Source organism: Aethalodelphis obliquidens, unplaced genomic scaffold (assembly GCF_003676395.1).
Source record: "Aethalodelphis obliquidens isolate GAN/ISIS:26980383/991018 unplaced genomic scaffold, ASM367639v1 scaffold7, whole genome shotgun sequence".
Classification (NCBI taxonomy): Eukaryota; Metazoa; Chordata; class Mammalia; order Artiodactyla; family Delphinidae; genus Aethalodelphis; species Aethalodelphis obliquidens.
The window spans coordinates 12,541,502-12,562,237 of record NW_020837951.1 but is presented as its reverse complement, the minus strand read 5'-3'; the positions used below and the strand labels follow the sequence as shown (position 1 = coordinate 12,562,237).

General features: G+C 42.8%; 1 protein-coding gene across 3 annotated transcripts in view; it reads right to left on the bottom strand.

The window, feature by feature from the left end:
• Window positions 1-20,736, bottom strand: part of TTLL11 (tubulin tyrosine ligase like 11) — a 264,638-nt gene that overhangs the window by 203,047 nt on the left and 40,855 nt on the right. For all 3 annotated transcript variants that reach the window (XM_027104963.1, XM_027104962.1, XM_027104964.1), the window contains exons 2-3: window positions 12,306-12,402; window positions 5,572-5,705 (exon numbers count right to left, since the gene is read on the bottom strand). In XM_027104963.1, coding sequence (XP_026960764.1) covers window positions 5,572-5,705; window positions 12,306-12,402 — 231 coding nt within the window. The remainder of the gene's footprint in view (window positions 1-5,571; window positions 5,706-12,305; window positions 12,403-20,736) is intronic.

The window sequence follows — 20,736 nt, the reverse complement described above, 5'->3', positions numbered from 1 at the left end:
AGAGAACCCTAAAGATGCCACCAGAAAACTGCTAGAGCTAATCAATGAATCTGGTGAAGTTGCAGGATACAAAATTAATGCACAGAAATCTCTTGCATTCCTATACACTAATGATGAAAAATCTGAAAGAGAAATTAAGGAAACACCCACATTTACCACTGCAACAAGAAGAATAAAATACCTAGGAATAAACCTACCTAGGGAGACCAAAGACCTGTATGAAGAAAACTATAAGACACTGATGAAAGAAATCAAAGATGATACCAACAGATGGGGAGATATACCACGTTCTTGGATTGGAAGAATCAATATTGTGAAAATGACTATACTACCCAAAGCAATCTACAGATTCAATGCAATCCCTATCAAGTTACCAATGGCATTTTTTACAGAACTAGAACAAAAATCTTAAAATTTGTATGGAGACACAAAAGACCCTGAATAGACAAAGCAGTCTTGAGGGAAAAAAAAACAGAGCTGGAGGAATCAGACTCCCTGACTTCAGACTATACTACAAAGCTACAGTAATCAAGACAATATGGTACTGGCACAAAAACAGTAACATAGATCACTGTAACAAGACAGAAAGCCCAGAGATAAACCCACGCACCTATGGTCAACTAATCTATGACAAAGGAGGCAAGGATATACAATGGAGAAAAGACAGCCTCTTCAATAAGTGGTGTTGGGAAAACTGAACAGCTACATGTAAAAGAATGAAATTAGAACACTCCCTAACACCATACACAAAAATAAACTCAAAATGGATTAGAGACCTAAATGTAAGACCGGACACTATAAAGCTCTTAGAGGAAAACATAGGAAGAACACTCCTTGACATAAATCACAGCAAGATCTTTTTTGATCCACCTCCTAGAGTAATGGAAATAAAAAGAAAAATAAACAAATGAGACCTAATGAAACTTCAAAGCTTTTGCACAGCAAAGGAAACCATAAACAAGCGAAAAGACAACCCTCAGAATGGGAGAAAATATTTGCAAATGAATCAACGAACAAAGGATTAATCTCCAAATAAACAGCTCATGCAGCTCAATATGAAAAAACAAACAACCCAATGCAAAAATGTGCAGAAGACGTAAATAGACGTTTCTCCAAAGAAGACATACAGATGGCCAAGAAGCACATGAAAAGCTGCTCAACATCACTAATTATTAGAGAAATGCAAATCAAAACTACAATGAGGTATCACCTCACACCAGCTAGAATGGGCATCATCAGAAAATCTACAAACAACAAATGCCGGAGAGGGTGTGGAGAAAAGGGAACCCTCTTGCACTGTTGGTGGGAATGTAAATTGATACAGCCACTATGGAGAACAGTATGGAGGTTTCTTAGAAAACTAAAAATAGAATTAGCATAAGATCCAGCAATCCCACTACTGGGCATATACCCAGAGAAAACCATAATTCAAAAAGACACATGCACCCCAACGTTCATTGCAGCACTATTTACAATAGCCAGGTCATGGAAAAAACCTAAATGCCCATCGACAGATGAATGGGTAAAGAAGATGTGGTACATATATACAATGGAATATTACTCAGCCATAAAAAGGAACGAAATTGGGTCATTTGTGGAGACATGGGTGGATCTGGAGACTGTCATACAGAGTGAAGTTAGTCAGAAAGAGAAAAACAAATATCGTACATTAACGCATATATGTGGAACCTAAAAAAATGGTACAGATGAACCGGTTTGCCGGGCAGAAGTTGAGACACAGATGTAGAGAACAAACGTATGGACACCAAAGGGGAAAGTGGTGGGGGCGCGGGGGTGGTGGTGTGATGAATTGGGCGATTGGGATTGACATGTATACACTGATGTGTATAAAATGGATGACTAATAAGAACTTGCTGTATAAAAAAATAAATAAAATAAAATTCAAAAAACATAAAAATAAATAAATAAATAAAATTCACAAGGCAGATCAAAAGACTATAATGGCCAAGACAACTTTGAAAAAGGAGTACAAAGTTGGAGGACTTTCACTACATGATTTCAAGACTCCTTATAAAGCTGTAATAACAAAGACAGTGAGGTATTGGCATAAACATTGACAAATATACCAACAGAATAGAGTAGAGAATTCAGAAATACACCCAACACATGTTTGAGCAACTGTTTTCAACATAAGTGCAAAGGCAATGGGGGGAAAGGTTAGTATTCTCATCAAACATTTCTGAAGCTATTTGATATCTCATGTAAAACAAACAAACAAGAAAAAGTGAATCCATACCTCACATTATATTAAAAAACTAACTCAAAACAAATCATAGACCTAGACTTAAAACTATAAACTTGGAGACGAAAACAAAAGAGAACATCTTTGTGAACTTGGGTTAGGTAAAGATTCCTGATATATGACACCAAAAGCATGATCCATATAAGAACAAATCAATTAACTGATCCATCAGAATTTAGAACTTGCTGTTCAAAAGATACTGTTGAAAGGATGAAAAGACAAGGCACAGACTGGGAGAAAATATTTGCAGTTGGTATATCTGACGAATACTTGTGTTCAAAATATATAAAGAACTCTTAAAACTCAACAATAAAAATAACTCAATTTTTTAAATGGGTGAAAGATGTGAATAGACATTTCATCAAAGAATATATTTGGATGGCAAATATGCACATAAACCGACGCTCAACACCATTTTTAAAAAATAAATTTATTTATTTATTTTTGGCTGCATTGGGTCTCCATTACTGTGTGTGGGCTTTCTCTAGTTGCAGTTCGTTGCGGTGCGCAGGCTTCTCATTGTGGTGGCTTGTCTTGTTGCGGAGCACGGGCTCTAGGCATGCTGGCTTCAGTAGCTGTGGCACGCGGGCTTCAGTAGTTGTGGTGCACAGGCTTAGTTGCTCCGCGGCATGTGGGATCTTCCTGGCCCAGGGCTCGAACCCGTGTCCCCTGCACTGGCAGGCAGATTCTCCACCACTGCGCCACCAGGGAAGCCCAACATCATTAATAATTAGGAAAATACAAATTAAAACCAATGAGAAACCACCACACACCTGTCAGAATGGCTAAAATTAAAAAGACTGACTGTTACCAAGAGTCGGCAAGGATGTGGAAGAACTAAAATGGTCATAGTTGCTGATGGGAATACAAAATGGCACAACCCACTTTGGAAAACGATTGGTACTTTCTTTAAAATTAAATGGATACCTACTATACGATCCAGACATTCTATTCCTATGCATTTACTCCAGAGAAATGAAAACATATGTTCACACAAAGACTTATACATGAATGTTCATATTATCTTTATTTGTAACAGCTAAACACTGGAATCAATCCAAATGTCCAGCAGCAATTGACGGTATAAGCAAACTGTGGTAAATACATTTAATGGAACACTCCTTAGTAATAAGAAGGAATGAATTATTTATGAAACAATACGGATGAATCTCAAAACATGTTGAGTGAAAGAAGCCAGACCCCTCCCACCCCCAACACACGCAGAAAAGTATCTGCTGTATGATTCCGTTTATATAAAATTCTAGAAAGTGCAAACTAATCTTGACTGAAAACACATCCACGGTTGCCTGGCAGTGGAAGGTAGAGGGCAGGGAGGAGAGGGACAAAAGGATTATAAATGGACGTGAGGAAACATTGCGGGTGATGGATATGTCCATTATCTTCATTGTGATGATGGTTTTATGGGGTTTTATATATATATCAAAACATAGCAAGCTGCAAAGTTTAAATATTTGCAGTTTAACTGTACCTTAGTTAAAGCTGTTTTTTAAAAAATTATGAGACAAATAAGCTATCTGCATAGTCTCAAAGTATCTCCCCATAAGATACTTAATGATTACAAAGGGAAAAGTAGTAACTTTATAGTCGAGAAACCTAGCAGATACTACCTTAACTAAGGGATCAATCTTAACATCACCAGAATTAAGACATCTTGACATGTATCTCTCCTGATATGCTGCACTGAGAAGGTCACAGCATCACTTTTGTGGTATTCTACCAAAAATGTGTAATCTGAATTTAATCATGAGAAAAATCAGACAGAACCAAGTTGAGTGACACTCTTAAGGAAATAACGGGTCAGTACTCTTCAAAAGAATCAAGGTCATGAAAAGACAAAGGCAGACTGAGGAACTGTTACAGCTCAGAGGAGACCAAATAAGGAGAAATAAAAACTAAAGGCAATGAGGGAATATGGGGTGGATGCTGTACCAGAAAAAGGTCATTAGGAGGACAACAGGAAAAATGCAAACAAGGTGTGTAGATTATTTAGTAAGACTATATCAATGTTAATTTCCCAGTTTCAGTAATTATACAAGATGTTAATATTAAGAGAAGCTAGATGAAGGGTGTATGACCTGCATATGAATAGTCATGGCAGCTTTATTTATAATAATCTCAAACTGGAAATAACCCAGTTGCCCATCCTTTGGTGAATGGATAAATAAGTTAGGGTATATTCATAATGGAACACTATTCAGCAATAAAAATACAAACTACTGATACAACAAACATGGATGAAGCTCAAAAACATAATTCTCAAAAAAAAAAAAGACTCAAGAGAGTACATACTGTATGATTCCATTTATATGAATTTCTTCAACAGGCAGAACCAATCTATAATGAGAATGCAGATCAGCAGTTGCCTGGGCTGGGGGTTGTGAGGCATGATGGCAAAAAGGCACAGAGGAACTTCTGGGGATGATAGCAATGCTCTTCTAACTTATCTGATTTTGAAGACACAGTCGGTATCTATCTCATTTAAACTCAGTCTTGCAGAATACTTAAATACAGAGTTGTAGAAATGGGACAGAAAGTTATTCCACGTAGCGACAGTGGCGTGAGCAAAGCCATAGAAGTGGGAGATTGAGTATAGGGACCAGCCGATCGTTTATTTTTTTTTAATTAACCGTGCACATAATTTGCATACAACAAAATGCACCCATTTCAAGTCGATAATTCGAAGAATTTTAAGAAACGTATACAGACCCACGTGACTACCATTCCATAGAGAGCTTCCTTTTCAAAATTACCACTTCAAGCTGTTTCTGTTTACTGTTCGGATATGGAATGGGTCATTTGAAAATTGATTCTGGAACAAATTTAAAGCAGGACCCTTAGAAGGTTTCCCTCTCAGTTTGTCAGACCTACTCAGTGGTCTTGAAGAGAGGCCAACCTCCCACATTTCACGCCACGAGATGCCAGGGAGACCACACTTCTGGGATTCACCCTAACAGCCCCAGTCCGCGTGTGGACTCAACACTCTGCTCCAGGTCTGACTCCCTGGCTCTGCAGACGCCCTGACCCCATGATCTAGCTCCTGACACCATCCTCAGGCCTGTCTCCTGGTGTCAGAACCCACTTCTTCAGTTTACCTGCCTGTCATCCTACCCGTTCAACTCTGCAAGCTGCCTTGATCGCGGCAACACCTGCTGTGTCCTGTTAAGGCACCCCCTAAACCAGTCTCAGCTTCCTGGGGACCCCTTGCCCCAGCTCCCAGCACACAGGACCCAGGACCAAGTTGCAACCATCATAGAATTCAAGGGGCATGGGGACGGAGTGCCACCTACCTGAGCCACAAAGAGCTGGAACTCGTCAGGCAGAATCCATGAGCGAGGGTAGAAGTTGTACTCCTCAGGAAAGAGATTCTGCATGATTCTTACTGCTCTGCTCAGAGTAATTTTACGCACCATCTCCGTCATGCCTGGGGAGAAGAGAAGTTGTGAGGTTTTAACAACAGTGGGCCACTAGCTATAAAACAGCCATAAGTGGGGACTTTTAAAACCACCCACCCGACATATTCACTTTTTCAGACAGGATTTTAAAAAAAGGTCTGAGTGGTTCCCCACAGCAGTGATTCATGGTTTGGAAAGACCTAGCAAATTAATGAAAAACTTGAGGGAATAGATGGATATTTTTTCTCATAAAAATGAAGCATCAATTTAAAAGAATGAGTTTCCACCTAGTTTATTATTCCACTCTTTGTCAGCCCCCTAGATAACAAATAAAGAGAAGAATTTATATCTTGCACTTGAAACTTAATAACCGCTCTAATTCTAGGCCACCACGCATACCTCTGGGATTCCTTCCATTTTATACCCCGGAGAATATTAACTAGTGGGCTCTGGTTACATTATGAGAAGCTTAATTAAGTTGCTTTGTTTTAATCTTTCATGAGTATTAAAGATATAAAACAGAAAAATACACACCTTTCAGCAGAACATCTGTCTCCTTGAAATAAGGACACGAAGTGGAGAGGTTAGCACAGCGTAATTTATAGTTTAAGGGGAAAAAATGGAATCTGTAGGAGTTCTTCAGTTATGAGTACTGAAACTGACATTGATCATATCTCATTAATTTGCCCAGAGGGGATGGAAATGTCTCACTTATGAAACATTTTAAAAGAATGGTAGTTTTTTTCCTTGTCACATCTTTAGAAATGCTGACAAGAAAAGAAACGGAGTATGTATCTTAGCAAATTTTAGGCAAATAGGTAAAAATTATTTAAAATTTTAGCATGCTTATTTCTTAAGGCAAATATCACTGCTCAAAAAAATGGAGACTAAAAATGGCCTTCACCCTGATAGGGGCCACACAGTTCCATCAATAACTAGAAATTTGCTAGCAAAGTCATTTTTAATAGAAAGTACAAAGTTCCAAGTCAGCTTGGCAGGTCCAAATTACTGCATTGCAAATGGGCAAAGTCAGAATGCATGAGGTTTCTCTAAACTACGTTCAGGAAGCAAAGGGTGAACACTGAGAATGAAGGCTTTAATAATCTACTTCTTGCTTCCCTCAGCATATTAAAAAGAGCAATAAAAATCTAAAAGATGGCAACTTCAAGATGTCAGTGCCTAGGTTGTTAGCTCTTGTTTAGAAGGAGATAGAGAAGATTAAAAAAGAAATAAAGGAGCTTTAAAGGCACTAATAAACTGTGCTCTAACACGGCTTCTCTGATATTAGAGGAAACTCACTGAGGACACTTTGCTGAACTTCCCAAGAAATCAGTATGAGTCCAAAAATTAGACCTATTTCCTTTTATTCCCCCATGAGATTAGAATTTTTGAGTTACAAACACTGGAGCTGAACGCAAAGTACACGAAATTCCAACTTCTTTGGAAATGTTTTAGTTGTATTTCACATTTTAGTTATAGTATTAAACTGAAAACCTGCTTAACTGAGTGCAACACAGCACCTTACAGCAAATATGTGATGCTCCCTGGCCAAACAGTGCTGTGGTATTGTCCGAGTTTTAATGGCCATGTGACAGGAGAAGGTTTGCTTTCAGAAATCCCTCGGCGGGTCAGAAGGACTCACATAACACACGCAGGAGTGCTGTGAGTACAGGAGTGTGGTTCGAATGCTCCAGAGAAGCTTTGTGAAAACCAATGTCCAGCAGATGGAGTAAGTATTCATTTTAAATCTGCAGTGGCTCCTTTTGTCATGCGGGTCACCAGCCCCCATGCCGGCTAACAGATCCGTTTCTGAGTTTACATCTGCGTCTGTCTCCAGATAGTTCTCTACAAAACCCAGCCAACTTAAGAAGCATCCCTTCAAGCCACTGGCTACCTTTCCCACGGGCTGTAGACGGCTCACCCCGAACCCTGCCTCAATGCCTGTCTCTGGAAGGCAGCAGTGTCAACCTCCCTCAATCCACTTTTACTGACGCCTTTGTTCCTCCGCCATCTTTAAGCTGCAGGGGAAGCATCTCTGAGCCCTCACGAGCCCCCATGCGGTAGCTGCAAGCATCCCTGCCTCTGGCAGGGGCTCAGAGAGAGATGTGGGCTCTGTCATCTCTCAGTAAGATGCGGACAAGAGTAGCTGCTCCCGAGCATATGCTTCCAGAGTAAATCTGTAAAGAGGGAGGTCACTGTCAGGCCATGCTGGCTCCAGACTCTGTCTACCTTCTCCAAGCAGCTGCAGCACGTGACCCCTCCCTGTGACCCCTGCCCGAGGCTCTGGGACCCATTCTGACCTGAGGTAGAAGCTCTAGGTCCAACCATTAGCTCCCCTTTGGGGAGCTTGGACCCTTTCTTTGTAGTCCAGTTAGATAAGGAGGATTTTAATTACTTCTCTGAGGCTCTGTTGCCTGTCCCCAAAGTTTGGTCACCGGTCCTTAGCTCCTGGTGCCTGAGTGGCTGCCTCAGCGACGCCTTTGCCCTGCAGTCTCCGATGTTCCTCCTCTGTTCCCCCTAAGCCTCCCCTGCAAGGGCTGGAGTCCTCATGTGACTTGAGCCCACTGGCTGGGCTCCTGCTATACTAACAGGTTCTTTTGAGGCTGACTGTCTACCTGCACTTCTCAAGAAGGTCTGTTCCTAGATGTCCCTATTGTGGCCGTTCCCCTGTCGGTTGGGGAAAGCCCCTAACTCAGGCTGTAGCTTCTCACCCAAGAGCTTGCCTCCTGCCACTGCTTCTGGGCCTGGGTTCTTCTGTCTGCCTCACTGGAGTCCCAGGGCCTCGGGTGGTCTCGGCCCATTGGTGTTACACAGGAGTCTGATCTCAGGCTTGCCCACACAGGCCTACTTAGCCCAATTTAAGACAAAACAAAACAAATCAAACACACAGTCTGAGCTATGTTGGGAGTGCTATTCAACCCAAGTATCATTTATAACAATAATTCTTGGCAAAAACACATTAAAACCACCAAACAACAAGCAAACATTGATACTTTCAGATCCTGGATACTGCAGTGGCCTCTTAGCTGTTTCCTCTCTCAGCCTTTCCACCCCAAACCCCCGACCTGCACCCCTGCCTCCAATGCATTCCCTCTGGCAGAGCTTTCCAAACTGCAGGCTGGGCCACGTCACTCTCTAGCTTAGAAATTTCTCAGTGGCTCCCGGTGAAGTTTGGGCCCTGCCTTTCACCTCTCCACCGCCCTATCAAACTTGACCCTTTCTAACTAGCATGGGCCACGTGCCCTTTGCTGAACGAGCAACGTGCAAAGCTTTCCATGCCTTTGCACCCCATCTGCTCCCTTGATTTGCAAGGGGGACAGGCCCATCCATCCCTGGAGGCTCAGTTCACATTCAATCCTCTTTTCCAGGATCTCTTGCCCTGCGTGCCCCCCCAAGCAAATCTGGGTTAGGTCACGTGCCCTTGTTCCACATTCGCACAGCATCCCTCTGGCATGGTGCTTATTTTGTATTTGCCTTCTCTCTTTACGTGCTTTTCTCCTTGTTTTTGTATCCCTAGCCCAGACCAGTGCTTGGCAGATGGCTGTCCCCAGAGATCCCTCGCTGGAGCCCCCTCCTCCTCTGACAAAGTCCCCTCCTCAGGGTGGGCTCTCAGGCACCACCCGCCACGTGGTGCCATACATCTCAGGCCCGGAAACTCAGCAAAAAAAACTGTTGCTTGCGAAGCTGAGAATTGATGGTTCTAGGCTTTCTTAAGGCAAAGACATATCTAAATCAGATTATTTTTAGTGAAAGTCTTAATTCATCAGTTAAGATATAATAACATATCTTGAAGGAAATTGCCCACAGAAAAGTGGCTAAAATCTAACGTGCTGACACGAACAAAATAAATTACTTCCATATGCATATCCAAAAGTTTTCAGTTTATTCAGCATGTGAAGTGTTTATCCTTGCCTGGCACGTCCACTAGAACTTACTCTAAGTAATACACAGTGCATACAAAATGCATCTTCAGAACAATGGGATATATCACAGACAGAAGATAAGCGTGGACACCAATGGGAGCCAAAGGACAGACCATTCTGGAATCACCCCATCACTAAGGATTGTTGTCTTTCACAGGGCAGAGTGTGGCGGCCCTGGCCCACTGCCTCCGGGCCTGCTTTGTCACTGGAGCTAATTAATTGCTGTTAGTAAAGTGGAAAATTGTACGTACTTATCACTGGCACATGGAACGTGAGATGGGGCAAATGTGCTTCTTTAGAATGAATATTCTTATATCACCTTTAACGAAACTAGCCCTTTGAGTGTATTTTTTTCTGTATTTCTATTTGCGTCCCAAATGTAGAGCTATAGCGACTCCTTCCTTCCGACTCTCGGCCACCAGATGAGGCGTGAGCAAATAGGGAACATGTCAGTGAAGCCTCATTTGATAATTCATGTCTTGGGAACTCTGTCCATATTCAAAGAGTTGTTCTCTTCCAAATTATGTTCTCCCAATATCCCAATAAGCTCTTTTAGTGGCATCAAACGTCATCTTTTATGAGCAGCAAGACAGAGAAAATAATAGCTATCCCATTAAACTGTGCAAGGACCCTGGCTGCAAGAGTCCTCCTTATTCTCTGACAAAACACTTTCTCCTCTAAGAACCAATCTGACCTTGGGTTAATTTTCTAGCTCTGTTCCCCAGGAAACCAATAAAGGGAGAAAGTTAGCTGTGTGACTAGACAACAAAGCATATGGTTAAAATGATCCCTTATTGTCATCTTGCATAAATACCTGGTAGGGAGCCACAGCTCCGGGCTTTCCTGAGTGTAGTGAACCTTGTAACTGAGCATGACCCTGGTGGGGACCCTGGAAGCTGTGCTGTGGAGGAGCTATGTGAGCTATTGGCTCCTACAGGGTTTCTAAGTCAAGGGAGACCCACATCCACCAATGTGGATCTTGTCTCTTTGCACCTGAGCTTTCACTTACGGAGCCAAAGACTAGCTCTGGAACCCTTGCCATGACGCCACTGAGAAGAAATGTCTGACACTGACTGACTGGCAAGCTGTGTTTCCTGTCCTGTATCCTTGTAAGTAACGCTGAGCCAGGTGGCCCATGGTGGTCTGTTTGCTTAGTTGAAAAACCCGCTAGTGGACATGGCATAACTCGCCCGTGTATAACGTATGGCTATTGGGTTTTGTGAGAGGTATTTTCTTAAAGACGTGGCATGGAATTCCAAAAAAAAAGAGTAAGTTGATCCTCCTCTTAAAAATGAGCATACATGAAACAACTAGAGAAAACAACTACACTCTGGCTGCAACTACGTAAACATACATAAACATGGTTAAGGTCTGGGAGAAATTCTAGAAATATTCACCTTGTGGTTTTGTTCAATGAGGGATGGGATTCATGGTGGCATGCTTTTTAAAAATTATATATCATTGTATCCTATATGGTTTGTGCCCATTATGTTAAAACTTCTGAAGATAAGTGGGACCCCTTTGGCTGGGATCATACCCAGATGAACCAAATGTCCCCTTCTCCCTACACATGCCCACTTAACTTACCCAGCCTCTTCACTTAGCCATTCAAAATAATGAATAGTAATCATGGCAGAAGAGGGTGGTAGAGATTAATAGTAAAACGGAAAGGTATATGATGGGCGGAGGCTGGGAGTGGCGTGAAGGGGCATCTCGGAGTGTTGGCTGTGACACCTGTGTGGCACCGAGCCCCCCTTGCAGTCTCACTAGACATTAGTCTCACTAGACAATGCCTTCAGGTTAAAGGCAGAGGCTGTCCGCAGCTCCTGTTCCCAGTATGGAGACTGGTGTATTTCGATTTTAAAAGGGTACCTGCAAATACGATACTTAAAGAAAATGGAAGCTGCGAACCCCATTTCTGTGATACTGTCCCAGAATTTTAGTACTTCTGTTTTCCGTCTCCTGCATATTAAATAGAAATTGAAATGGTCTATTTTATTTTACTTATTTGTTTGTTTGTTTATTATCTTAGTGCAACATGCAGCTTTTATTAATGTTAGACTAACTCTGTAGGGGAAACGGTTCATTTTATTGCTTTAAGGTCCTGCTCTCTCCTTTCCCTCCAATGGGCATAAAACTAGGGCTGCCTCCGATTCGCCATCAGTAGGTGAGACAGCAGTTACGGAGGGCCTCGGTGTGCCTGGAAGGACTGCAGGAGCCGTGGGAACATCCAGAAGTGTAGGAGGCACGGCCCCTCCCAGGACCTCACGGTCTACCTGGGCAAGCCACACACGTAGACGTATTCAGAGTCCACGTTCACTGAGTCATTGAAATGTTCAAGAAACTATGGTGAGTGCAAATGGACTATTTTTTTTTTTTTTCCTTTTGAGAATATAGTCCCCTCATGACGCTACCATATTATATCTGAAATCCAAAAGGTGAAAGTCATGTTCTTCCGCCGGTGGAATTAGACCGGAAGAGCCTGTCTTTTTACGTTTTGGAACCTCCAGTCTTAAAACCCTTGGTGAGTTAAGTCCTGATCACCTTGCCTCCCAAGGTCACGGCACTGAGGCAGCGTGTAGGCAGCCATTCCCAATTAAGAGCCCTCCAGTTTGATGTCTAAACACTGTTATGTTTTTGTCGAAGAGCGTACCCTGAGGCTCAGCCCTGGAAACGTTTTTAAATGCCAACAATAACAGTGGATACCTGGAAACTTGTTCACTAGACCGGAGAATATGTCACTGTCGTGAAATGAAACTCCATGCCAGTAGATGTCACAAGGCAAGCGTCGGCCAAATGGGAACTAGAAGAAAGAGGGGAAATGTGATGAATGACGGGAACAAGAAGCGCAGCTCCGGCACCGAGGGTCTCTTCTGTACAAACTCCCAGCGGCCTGGCACACATCACATGATTTAACGCTCATAATAAGCATGTGAAGTTGCTGACCTTCTTTCCCATGTTGCAGGGGAAGAAACAGATTAAGACAGGCTAAGTAACTGTCTCAGGGTCACAGAGAGGCAGAGAGGCAGAGTTCTGATTCTGCGTGGCGGGCACTGTACTAGTGACCTTAGAGGCACCCTTTTGTTAGAATCCTCATAACCATCCTAGAAAGCATGATGCCCATTTCACTGATGAGAAAATTGGGGCTGAGAGGGGTAATGTAACATGCCCAAGGCTGCACAGAGCTGGAAATGGGAAAAGTCAGGAACTGAATGCAGGGCTGAATTCCAAACCATACTTCTCTTTATCTGAAGACCACAACATTCAAACCAGTCCCCCCAGAACGAGCTTTCACAATCTCTTTCTATCTCTTTCTCTCTCTTCCTCTGTCTCTTACACACACACACACACACACACACACACACACAGAGACACAGTCCACAAGGGCAGGATATATTCCCCAGTGCCTAAAATGGTTCCTGGCATTCAACAAAGACTTTTTGAATGAATGAATGAACAAACCAGGAATGGTTCTCTGACTCACGATGAGATAACCAGGTTCTCTCTTCCAGGAATATGGAAATCAGAGATGCCCGGCAGCCTCTGCTGGCCCTTGCACTGGAAGTGATCAAAAGCCAGAGCCCGGCAGCTGTGCTTGGCCGTGTGCACAGCCTGACAGAGAAGCAAAGGCAGCCAGTCTGCTGAGAGAGGAGAAAGGAGCAGGTGCAGAGAGAAAAGCAGAGATGAGGCCATGTGGCCCTGGCAACACAGACTGAGGTGGCCTCAGTTCCCAGGGCTTCTAGGTCCTCGGCCCAGACCCTTCTGAGCCCGGCTGTCCCTTCTGTCCTTGGATCCTGTAAGGCAGCCTCACACCCATAGAATGCATCTCCTTTGCACAAACTATAGGGTTTCAATTACTTGCAACCAGAAAACCCCTCGCTGAGACCAAAGGGCCTGCTCTTTCTACTACATCTTGCTGCCTCTCCACAAGTTCTGCACTTACACAATGTATTTTTAAAATGCGTAACTCAGATGACCCCCCTTAAGGGAAAAGAGTGAGGACACGTTATTTCATATTTAGAACCTGCTTGTTAAAAGACCAAATGAAGAGAAATGTCAACACATTAAACAAAATCATCCAATTTTCCCGTCCTAAGACTACAGTTAATCAGAATTTTTATCTGCTCCAAGTTGAGAGGGCTAAGTTCCAGTGAGAGAACACAGCATTAGCAATGAAATGGTGGTGACTCAATGCTTTCCAACGATTCCGAATTAAAATGAAGGCAAACAGACTCAAGGCCTTTAAATCATTCACATTATCTCAAAACTGTGCCAAAGTGAGACATATAGTACACACTCTATTAGCATTAACAACTTCCATCTATTAAGTGCTAATATAGAGGAGGGAAAAATAACTTAACCAGGGAGGTTCCTCTAAAAAGCAGACTATCCAGGCAAAGTTTACTAAGATCCAAGTGGCTTTGCTGCCCACACTGCAGGAGCAACACGTGCTCCATGTCAGTGGATTACTGAGGACTCCTTATCACCCTTATGATCTCCTTTCAGTTCTTGGCCCTTTAATGATTCCTAAATCAACCTTTCATTCAGAGCCCTTAGCTCATTCAGTTTTGAGAAACTATCTTTTTCTAAATCAATTTATTCGGTAATTTCTTTGTGCCAGGCACTGTGCTAGGTACCGAGAACACAGAGAAACACAATTTTAAGTAGGTCCCAGGACTTCATAATCCCACGTCTTTTTAAGATCTTTTTAAAAACTGCTTAAACAGCTAACATCATGCTCAATGGTGAAAAACTGAAAGCTTTTCCTCTAATATCAGGAATGAGACAGGGCTACTCACTTTTGCCACTTCTGTGCAACACAGTATTGGAAGTTCTAGCCAGAGCAACAGGCAAGAAAAAGAAGTAAGAAGCATCCGAATTGGAAAGGAGGAAGTAAAATTATGTTTGCAGATGACATGATCTTATATGTAGAAAATCCTAAAGATCACACACACACACACACACACACACAACCACACAAACTGTTAGAAATAATAAATGAATTCAGCAAAATTGCTGGATACAAAATCAATACAAAAAAATCAGTTATTTTTCTATATATTGACCGTGAACAGTCCAAAAAGGAAATTAAGAAAACAATTCAATTTACAATAGCATCAAAAAGAATAAAATACTTAGGAATTAACCAAGGAGGCAAAGACCTGTACACTGAAAATTACAAAATGATGCCGAAAGAAATGAAAGACACACATAAATGGAAAGATATCTCATGTTCAAGGATTGGATTTCCTATTATTAAGATGTCAACACTACTCAAAGTGATATATAGAGTCAACGCAATCCCTACCAAAATTCCAGTGACCAATTTTTTTTTCTTGCAGAAATAGAAAAATCCATCCTAAAATTCATATGGAATATCAAGGGATCCCAAATAGCCAAAACAATCTTGGAAATGTCACACTTCCTGATGCCAAAACGTATAACAAAGCTACAGTAATCAAAACAGTGCATAAGATAACAATGAGATACCACTACACACCTTAGAATGGCCAAAATCCAAAACACTAACAACACCAAGCGCTGAAGAGGATGTGGAGCAACAGGAACTCTTCGTCCGTTGCCGGTGGGATGCAAAATGGTGCAGCGACTTTGGAAGACAGTTTGGCGGTTTCTTACAAAACTAAACATACTCTTACCATATGATCCAGCAATTGTGCTCCTTGGCATTTACTCAAATTAGTTAAAAACGTATGTCCACAAAAAATCCTCCACGCAAATGTTTATAGCAGCTTTATCCATAACTGCCAAGACTTGGAGGCAACCAAGATGTCCTTCAGTAAGTGAATGAATAAATAAACTGTGGAACAGCCAGACAATGCAATTTTATTCAGCACTAAAAAGAAATGATCAAGCCACGAAAAGACGTGGAGAAATCTTAAATGCGTATTATTAAGTGAAAGAAGCCCATCTGAAAAGGCTACATACTGTATGATCCCAATTATATGACATTCTGGAAAAGGCAAAACTACAGAGACAGTACAAGGATCAGTGGTTGCCAGGGGTTAGGAGAGAGGGAGGAATAAATAGGTAAAGCGCAGGTGATTTTTAGGGGAGTGAAACTACTCTACGTGATACCATAATGGTGAATACATGTCATTATACATTTGTCTAAACCCAGAGAATGTACACCACCAAAAGTGAACACTAATGAACTATGAACTTTGGGTGATAAGAATCTGCAATGTAGGTTCATTGATTTTAACAAATGTACCATTTTAGTGTACTGTTTTTTTTATAGTGCATATGCGAGGGTAGTGATTATAAAGGAAAAACATCTCTGTTCCTTCTGCTCTATTTTGCTGTGAACTTAAAGCATCTCTAAATCATCTCTAAATCAAAAATGATAAAAATAACTTTTAAAAAACAGTATGGTACTGACGTAAAGACAGACATATAGACCAATGGAATAAGATAGAGAACCCAGAAATAAACTCTCACATATATGGTCAAATGATTTTTCAACAAGGATAACAAGACTATTCAATGGGGGAAAGACAGTCTTTTCAACAATTGGTGTTGGGAAAGTTGGACATCCACATACAAAAAATTGAAGTTGGACCCTTACCTTACACCATATACAAAAATTAACTCAAAGTGGGTCAAAGACTTAATCATAAAAGCTAAAACTATGAAACCCTTAGAAGAAAATATAGGGGATAATTTTCATGACATTGGACTTGGCAATGATTTCTTGGATATGACAACAAAAGCACAGACAACAAAAGAAAAAAATAAATAAATTGAACTTCATCAGAATTAAAATTTTTGCATCAAAGGACACTGTCAACAGAATAAAAAGGCAACCCATGGAATGGGAGAAAACATTTGAAAATCATAAATCTGATAAGGGATTAATATTCTGAATATATTTTAAAAACTACAACTAAAGAAAAACAACCCAGTTAAAAAATGGGCAAAAGGGGCTTCCCTGGTGGCGCAGTGGTTGAGAGTCCGCCTGCCGATGCAGGGGACACGGGTTCGCGCCCCGGTCCAGGAGGATCCCACGTGCCACGGAGTGGCTGGGCCCGTGAGCCATGGCCGCTGAGCCTGCACGTCCGGAGCCTGTGCTCCGCAACGGGAGAGGCCACAGCAGTGAGAGGCCCGCGTACCGCAAAAAAAAAAAATGGGCAAAGGACTTAAATAGACATTTCTGCAAAGAAGATATACAGATGGCTAATAACCACATGAAAAGATGCTCAACATCACTAATTATTAGGAAAATGCAAATCAAAACCACTTCACACCCATTAGGAAGACTATTATAAAAATAATAATAAAAAGGAAATAACAAGTGCTGATGAGGATGTAGAGAAATTGGAACCCTTGCGCATTGGTAATGTTAAAAACCACTGCGGAAAACAAAAATTATCACATGATCCAGCGATTCCTCTTCTGGGAATATACCCCAAAGAACTGAAATCAGGGATTCAAACAGATGTTGGTACACAAATGTCCACGGCAGCATTGTTCACAAGAGCCAAAAAGTAGAAACAGCCCAAGTGTCCACTGATTATCCATCAATAGGTAAAGAAAACGTGGAGTATACACACACTGTACTATCACTCAGCCTTAAGAAGGAATGAAGTTTTAACACCCACTACAACATAGATGAACCCTGAAGACATTATGCTAAGTCAAGTAAGCCAAACACAAAAGGACAAATGTTGTATGATTCCATTTCTGTGAGGTAACTGGAGTAGTCAAATTCACAAAGACAAAGTAGAATGGTGGTTTCCAGCGGCTGCGGGGAGGGAAGATGGGGAGTTATCGTTTAACGTGTACAGGGTTTCAGTTTGAGAAGATGAAAATGTTCTGGAGATGGATGGTGGTGACGGTTGCACAGCAACGTGTATTTAACGCCACTGAACTGCACACTTAAAGACGGTTAAGATGGTGAATTTTATGTTATGTATATTTTACAGTAAAACAACAGCGACGACAAAACTCTCTGCTTACACCCCGCCCCCTAGGCTAAGGGGCCACTCACGGCTCTATTCTGAGCTCTCTGGAGCCTGGAATGCTGCGTGGATTTTCACGGGGCAATTGAAAATTGACAAGTGCTTCTAAGATTCCCCAGTCCCCATTTTTCTCAAGTTCACCACCATCCTCCCAGTTACCTGGGTTCTAAGTCTTGGAATCATCTTTCCTTTTCTTCATCTTTCATCTTTCTTCAAACCCTTTTGGAAAAAGCACTGGATTTGGGGTCAGAAGACCTGAGAGTTCTAGACTTGTCTCTGTTCACTTACTATCTATGAGAGCTTAAGTAACCAGGACCTCTGTGTCCTTGGTACACTGAGATGAGGAAACCACCGGGTAGTGACAGGGACCAAACAAGATAATGGAAATGAAAGTGCTTCGTATGCGCCACAGAACAATACAAATCTGAGTTCAACATTAAGTGTGAGGAACCTACTTAGTGGCACAGTGTGTCTCAGGTGCCAAAGACACATGGGAACACGTCTGTCTTCATGGAGCGCACAGTCCATGGGCAGAAAGGGTTGAGTCCAAGTCACATCAGTGTATCACTACAAAGCCCGGTGAGGGCTGTGAGATGAGGCCCAGAGAGCAAGGAGAGTCCAGGGGACTGAGCACATCCGGGAAGTCAGAGAAGGGCCCCCTGAGTCAGGAGACCACGTGTCCACCAGCCCCGGGCAGCTCCAGCCGATGCCTGTTGTGCCGGTGTCAACATTAATAGTGCCATCGTATCCCAGTTTGGGCAACAAATTAAACGGTCACTTCATTCCTGGGAAAGGGCTATTAGAGCCGAGGTTGGAAGGAAGATCAGGTACAGGGTGAGGAGGAAGAGTGTTCCAGGCAGAGAGAACAAGCGTGTGAAAGCCCAGACACAGGACTTAGCGGGGCCCACTGGAAACCCTGCAGGAAGGTCAAGGCGGCTGGAACACAGCAGATGAGAGGAAAGGAGTGTGGGACGGGGCTGAAGACTGAGGCAGAGGCCGCCCACGCGGGCCTGTACCCCAGTGCCCCGAGGAACAGTAGGTCGGTCCTGGGGGAAGAGGATGACTCGCTGGGCAGACTGAGTAAGAGGGACCAGAGAGAGAGTGCGAGCACGAGCCCTAACAGGCAAGGGGAACAGTGTGAATGTGGCTGGGAGGTCAAGCAAGATGGGAACTTAGACGTGATGACATGGAGAGCTTCGGAGCCACTGCAGTCCTCAGTGATCACCTTGCTGATCCCTTCAGCACGTCGTACCATGCTTATAATTTCATGTGTAGCCCTTATGTCCCTCATAACACTACAAATTTCCAGGACCACAACAACTGGACATACTGTCTCAGGTCCCCAGTGATGTCTAACCAGGCATCCAGTGGGCTTCAGGCCCAAGGAAAATGAGAAGCATAATCCTGAGAGCCCTTCTGATGCCCTCTTCCTCCCCAGTATCCCACTGGACAGCAAGTCCTCTGGTTTACCTCCTCATTTATTTTTAAGTTTCCTCTCCTTCCTTAATCTCCAGTGCCTTAATTCGGGGCCTCCCTTCTCACTGGGATGAGGACCACACCAGCCTCCTGCTCAACCCTCCCCCTCCCCGCACCCGCAAAGTCTCCCCTTCCTGTCTACTCAACACCCAGAGGGATGTTTTTTTAAAGCTCTGACCATGTTACTCTTTCGCTTACAACTCTTCCCACATCAAAGCTCCAAGCCTGGTCTCAAAGACACTTCCCAAACTCCCCTCTGCCACCCCGTTTGCTTCAGGTTGGGCCATGGACACCTCGGGCACTGACACTGTTACTGCCAGACTACTTTTGACATCAAGCGTACAGCACTTTTCTGTTTTGTGGCCTGGGTTTCTGCATGCCATTCCTTTCGCCTGGGATCTTCTGACTCAGCTGGACCATCCATGAAGCTGTCTCACCAGCTCTCCCTTCTCTGGGGCCTCCATCACTTACACCCTTCACAGGTCATTCAGCAGCAGCTCATCTGTCAGTCTGCTTTCCCACTCGTGGACTCTGAAAATGAAGACACCTTCCTAAACTTGTGTATCTCTAACACCAAGCCAGAGACTTTATTTTTAACCTTTGTGAGGTCAAGAATCACTTTGAGATCCTCTCCAAGAAAACACACATACGCACAAAATTTTCCATGTGATTTTAGGAGAATTCAAAGACTCCCTGAAGCCCCTAGTTGTTCACAGACACCATTGTTAGCAACACCTGCAGCGTGTTTCATGAATGAACACTTGAATAAATGGACCTGTGAACAGCAGCTACTCAAATACACTTTCATCACCATCATCATCAAAGTTAGCATTTAGGCGATGCTTATTTCCATGTCTATGTTAAACTCTTTATATATATTACCTCATTTAATCCTCACAACAACCTCATGAGAAGGGGTTTCCTATTAACCTACTTACAGATGAAGAAATCAAAGTTTGGAGAGATTAAATAACTCTCCCAAGGACACAGAGCTGGTAGGGGCAGAGTCAGGAGCAAATCCATGTCTGTCTGTTCCCAAGGCCCAGGCTCTTAACCACTGCACACAACTGGTCTTGAACTGATCACTACGGTGGTCATTTGTCACTCATGGACTATAGTAACTAACCTACCCTGCACCCCACATGCCACCATCTGTGCCACAAAGGAAGTTCCTCCCCGAATGCATATAGCTGTGTGGACCCAAAATCCTTTTCCCTCTGGCCCAGAAGGACTTAAAAAAAAAGAAAAAACCTTGCGAAATAGCCAAGTTCTAATGAGAACTTGAGCATACGTCCTTTGAGCACATTCGTGCTTGAGGAACCGATATGCTGGTCACTCTTCTAACGGCTCAAAGAGCAAGTTCAAACCCTCCCGAGGGACTTTTGTAAAATGCAATTTCACAGTAAATGCTGATGAAAGCACAATTCACGTTTCTATACTTTGGGAATGATTTTCTTCATAATGCTTCTTTGTGAACAGAAAACCTTTCAAGTGATTGGGCATAAAAGTGGCAAATAAGCTTTGATATGGGCAAACATATGTGTAAAGCTTCTTCGGGGGGAGATGACCCAAACTACTGCTTTAAAATGAGGGGCCCCAAACACTCAGGGGAGGGGGACACAAGGAAGGTGTAGCAGCCAGAGCAACACGCTTGGACTAGGAAGACCCTGGCTGAAGCCCCT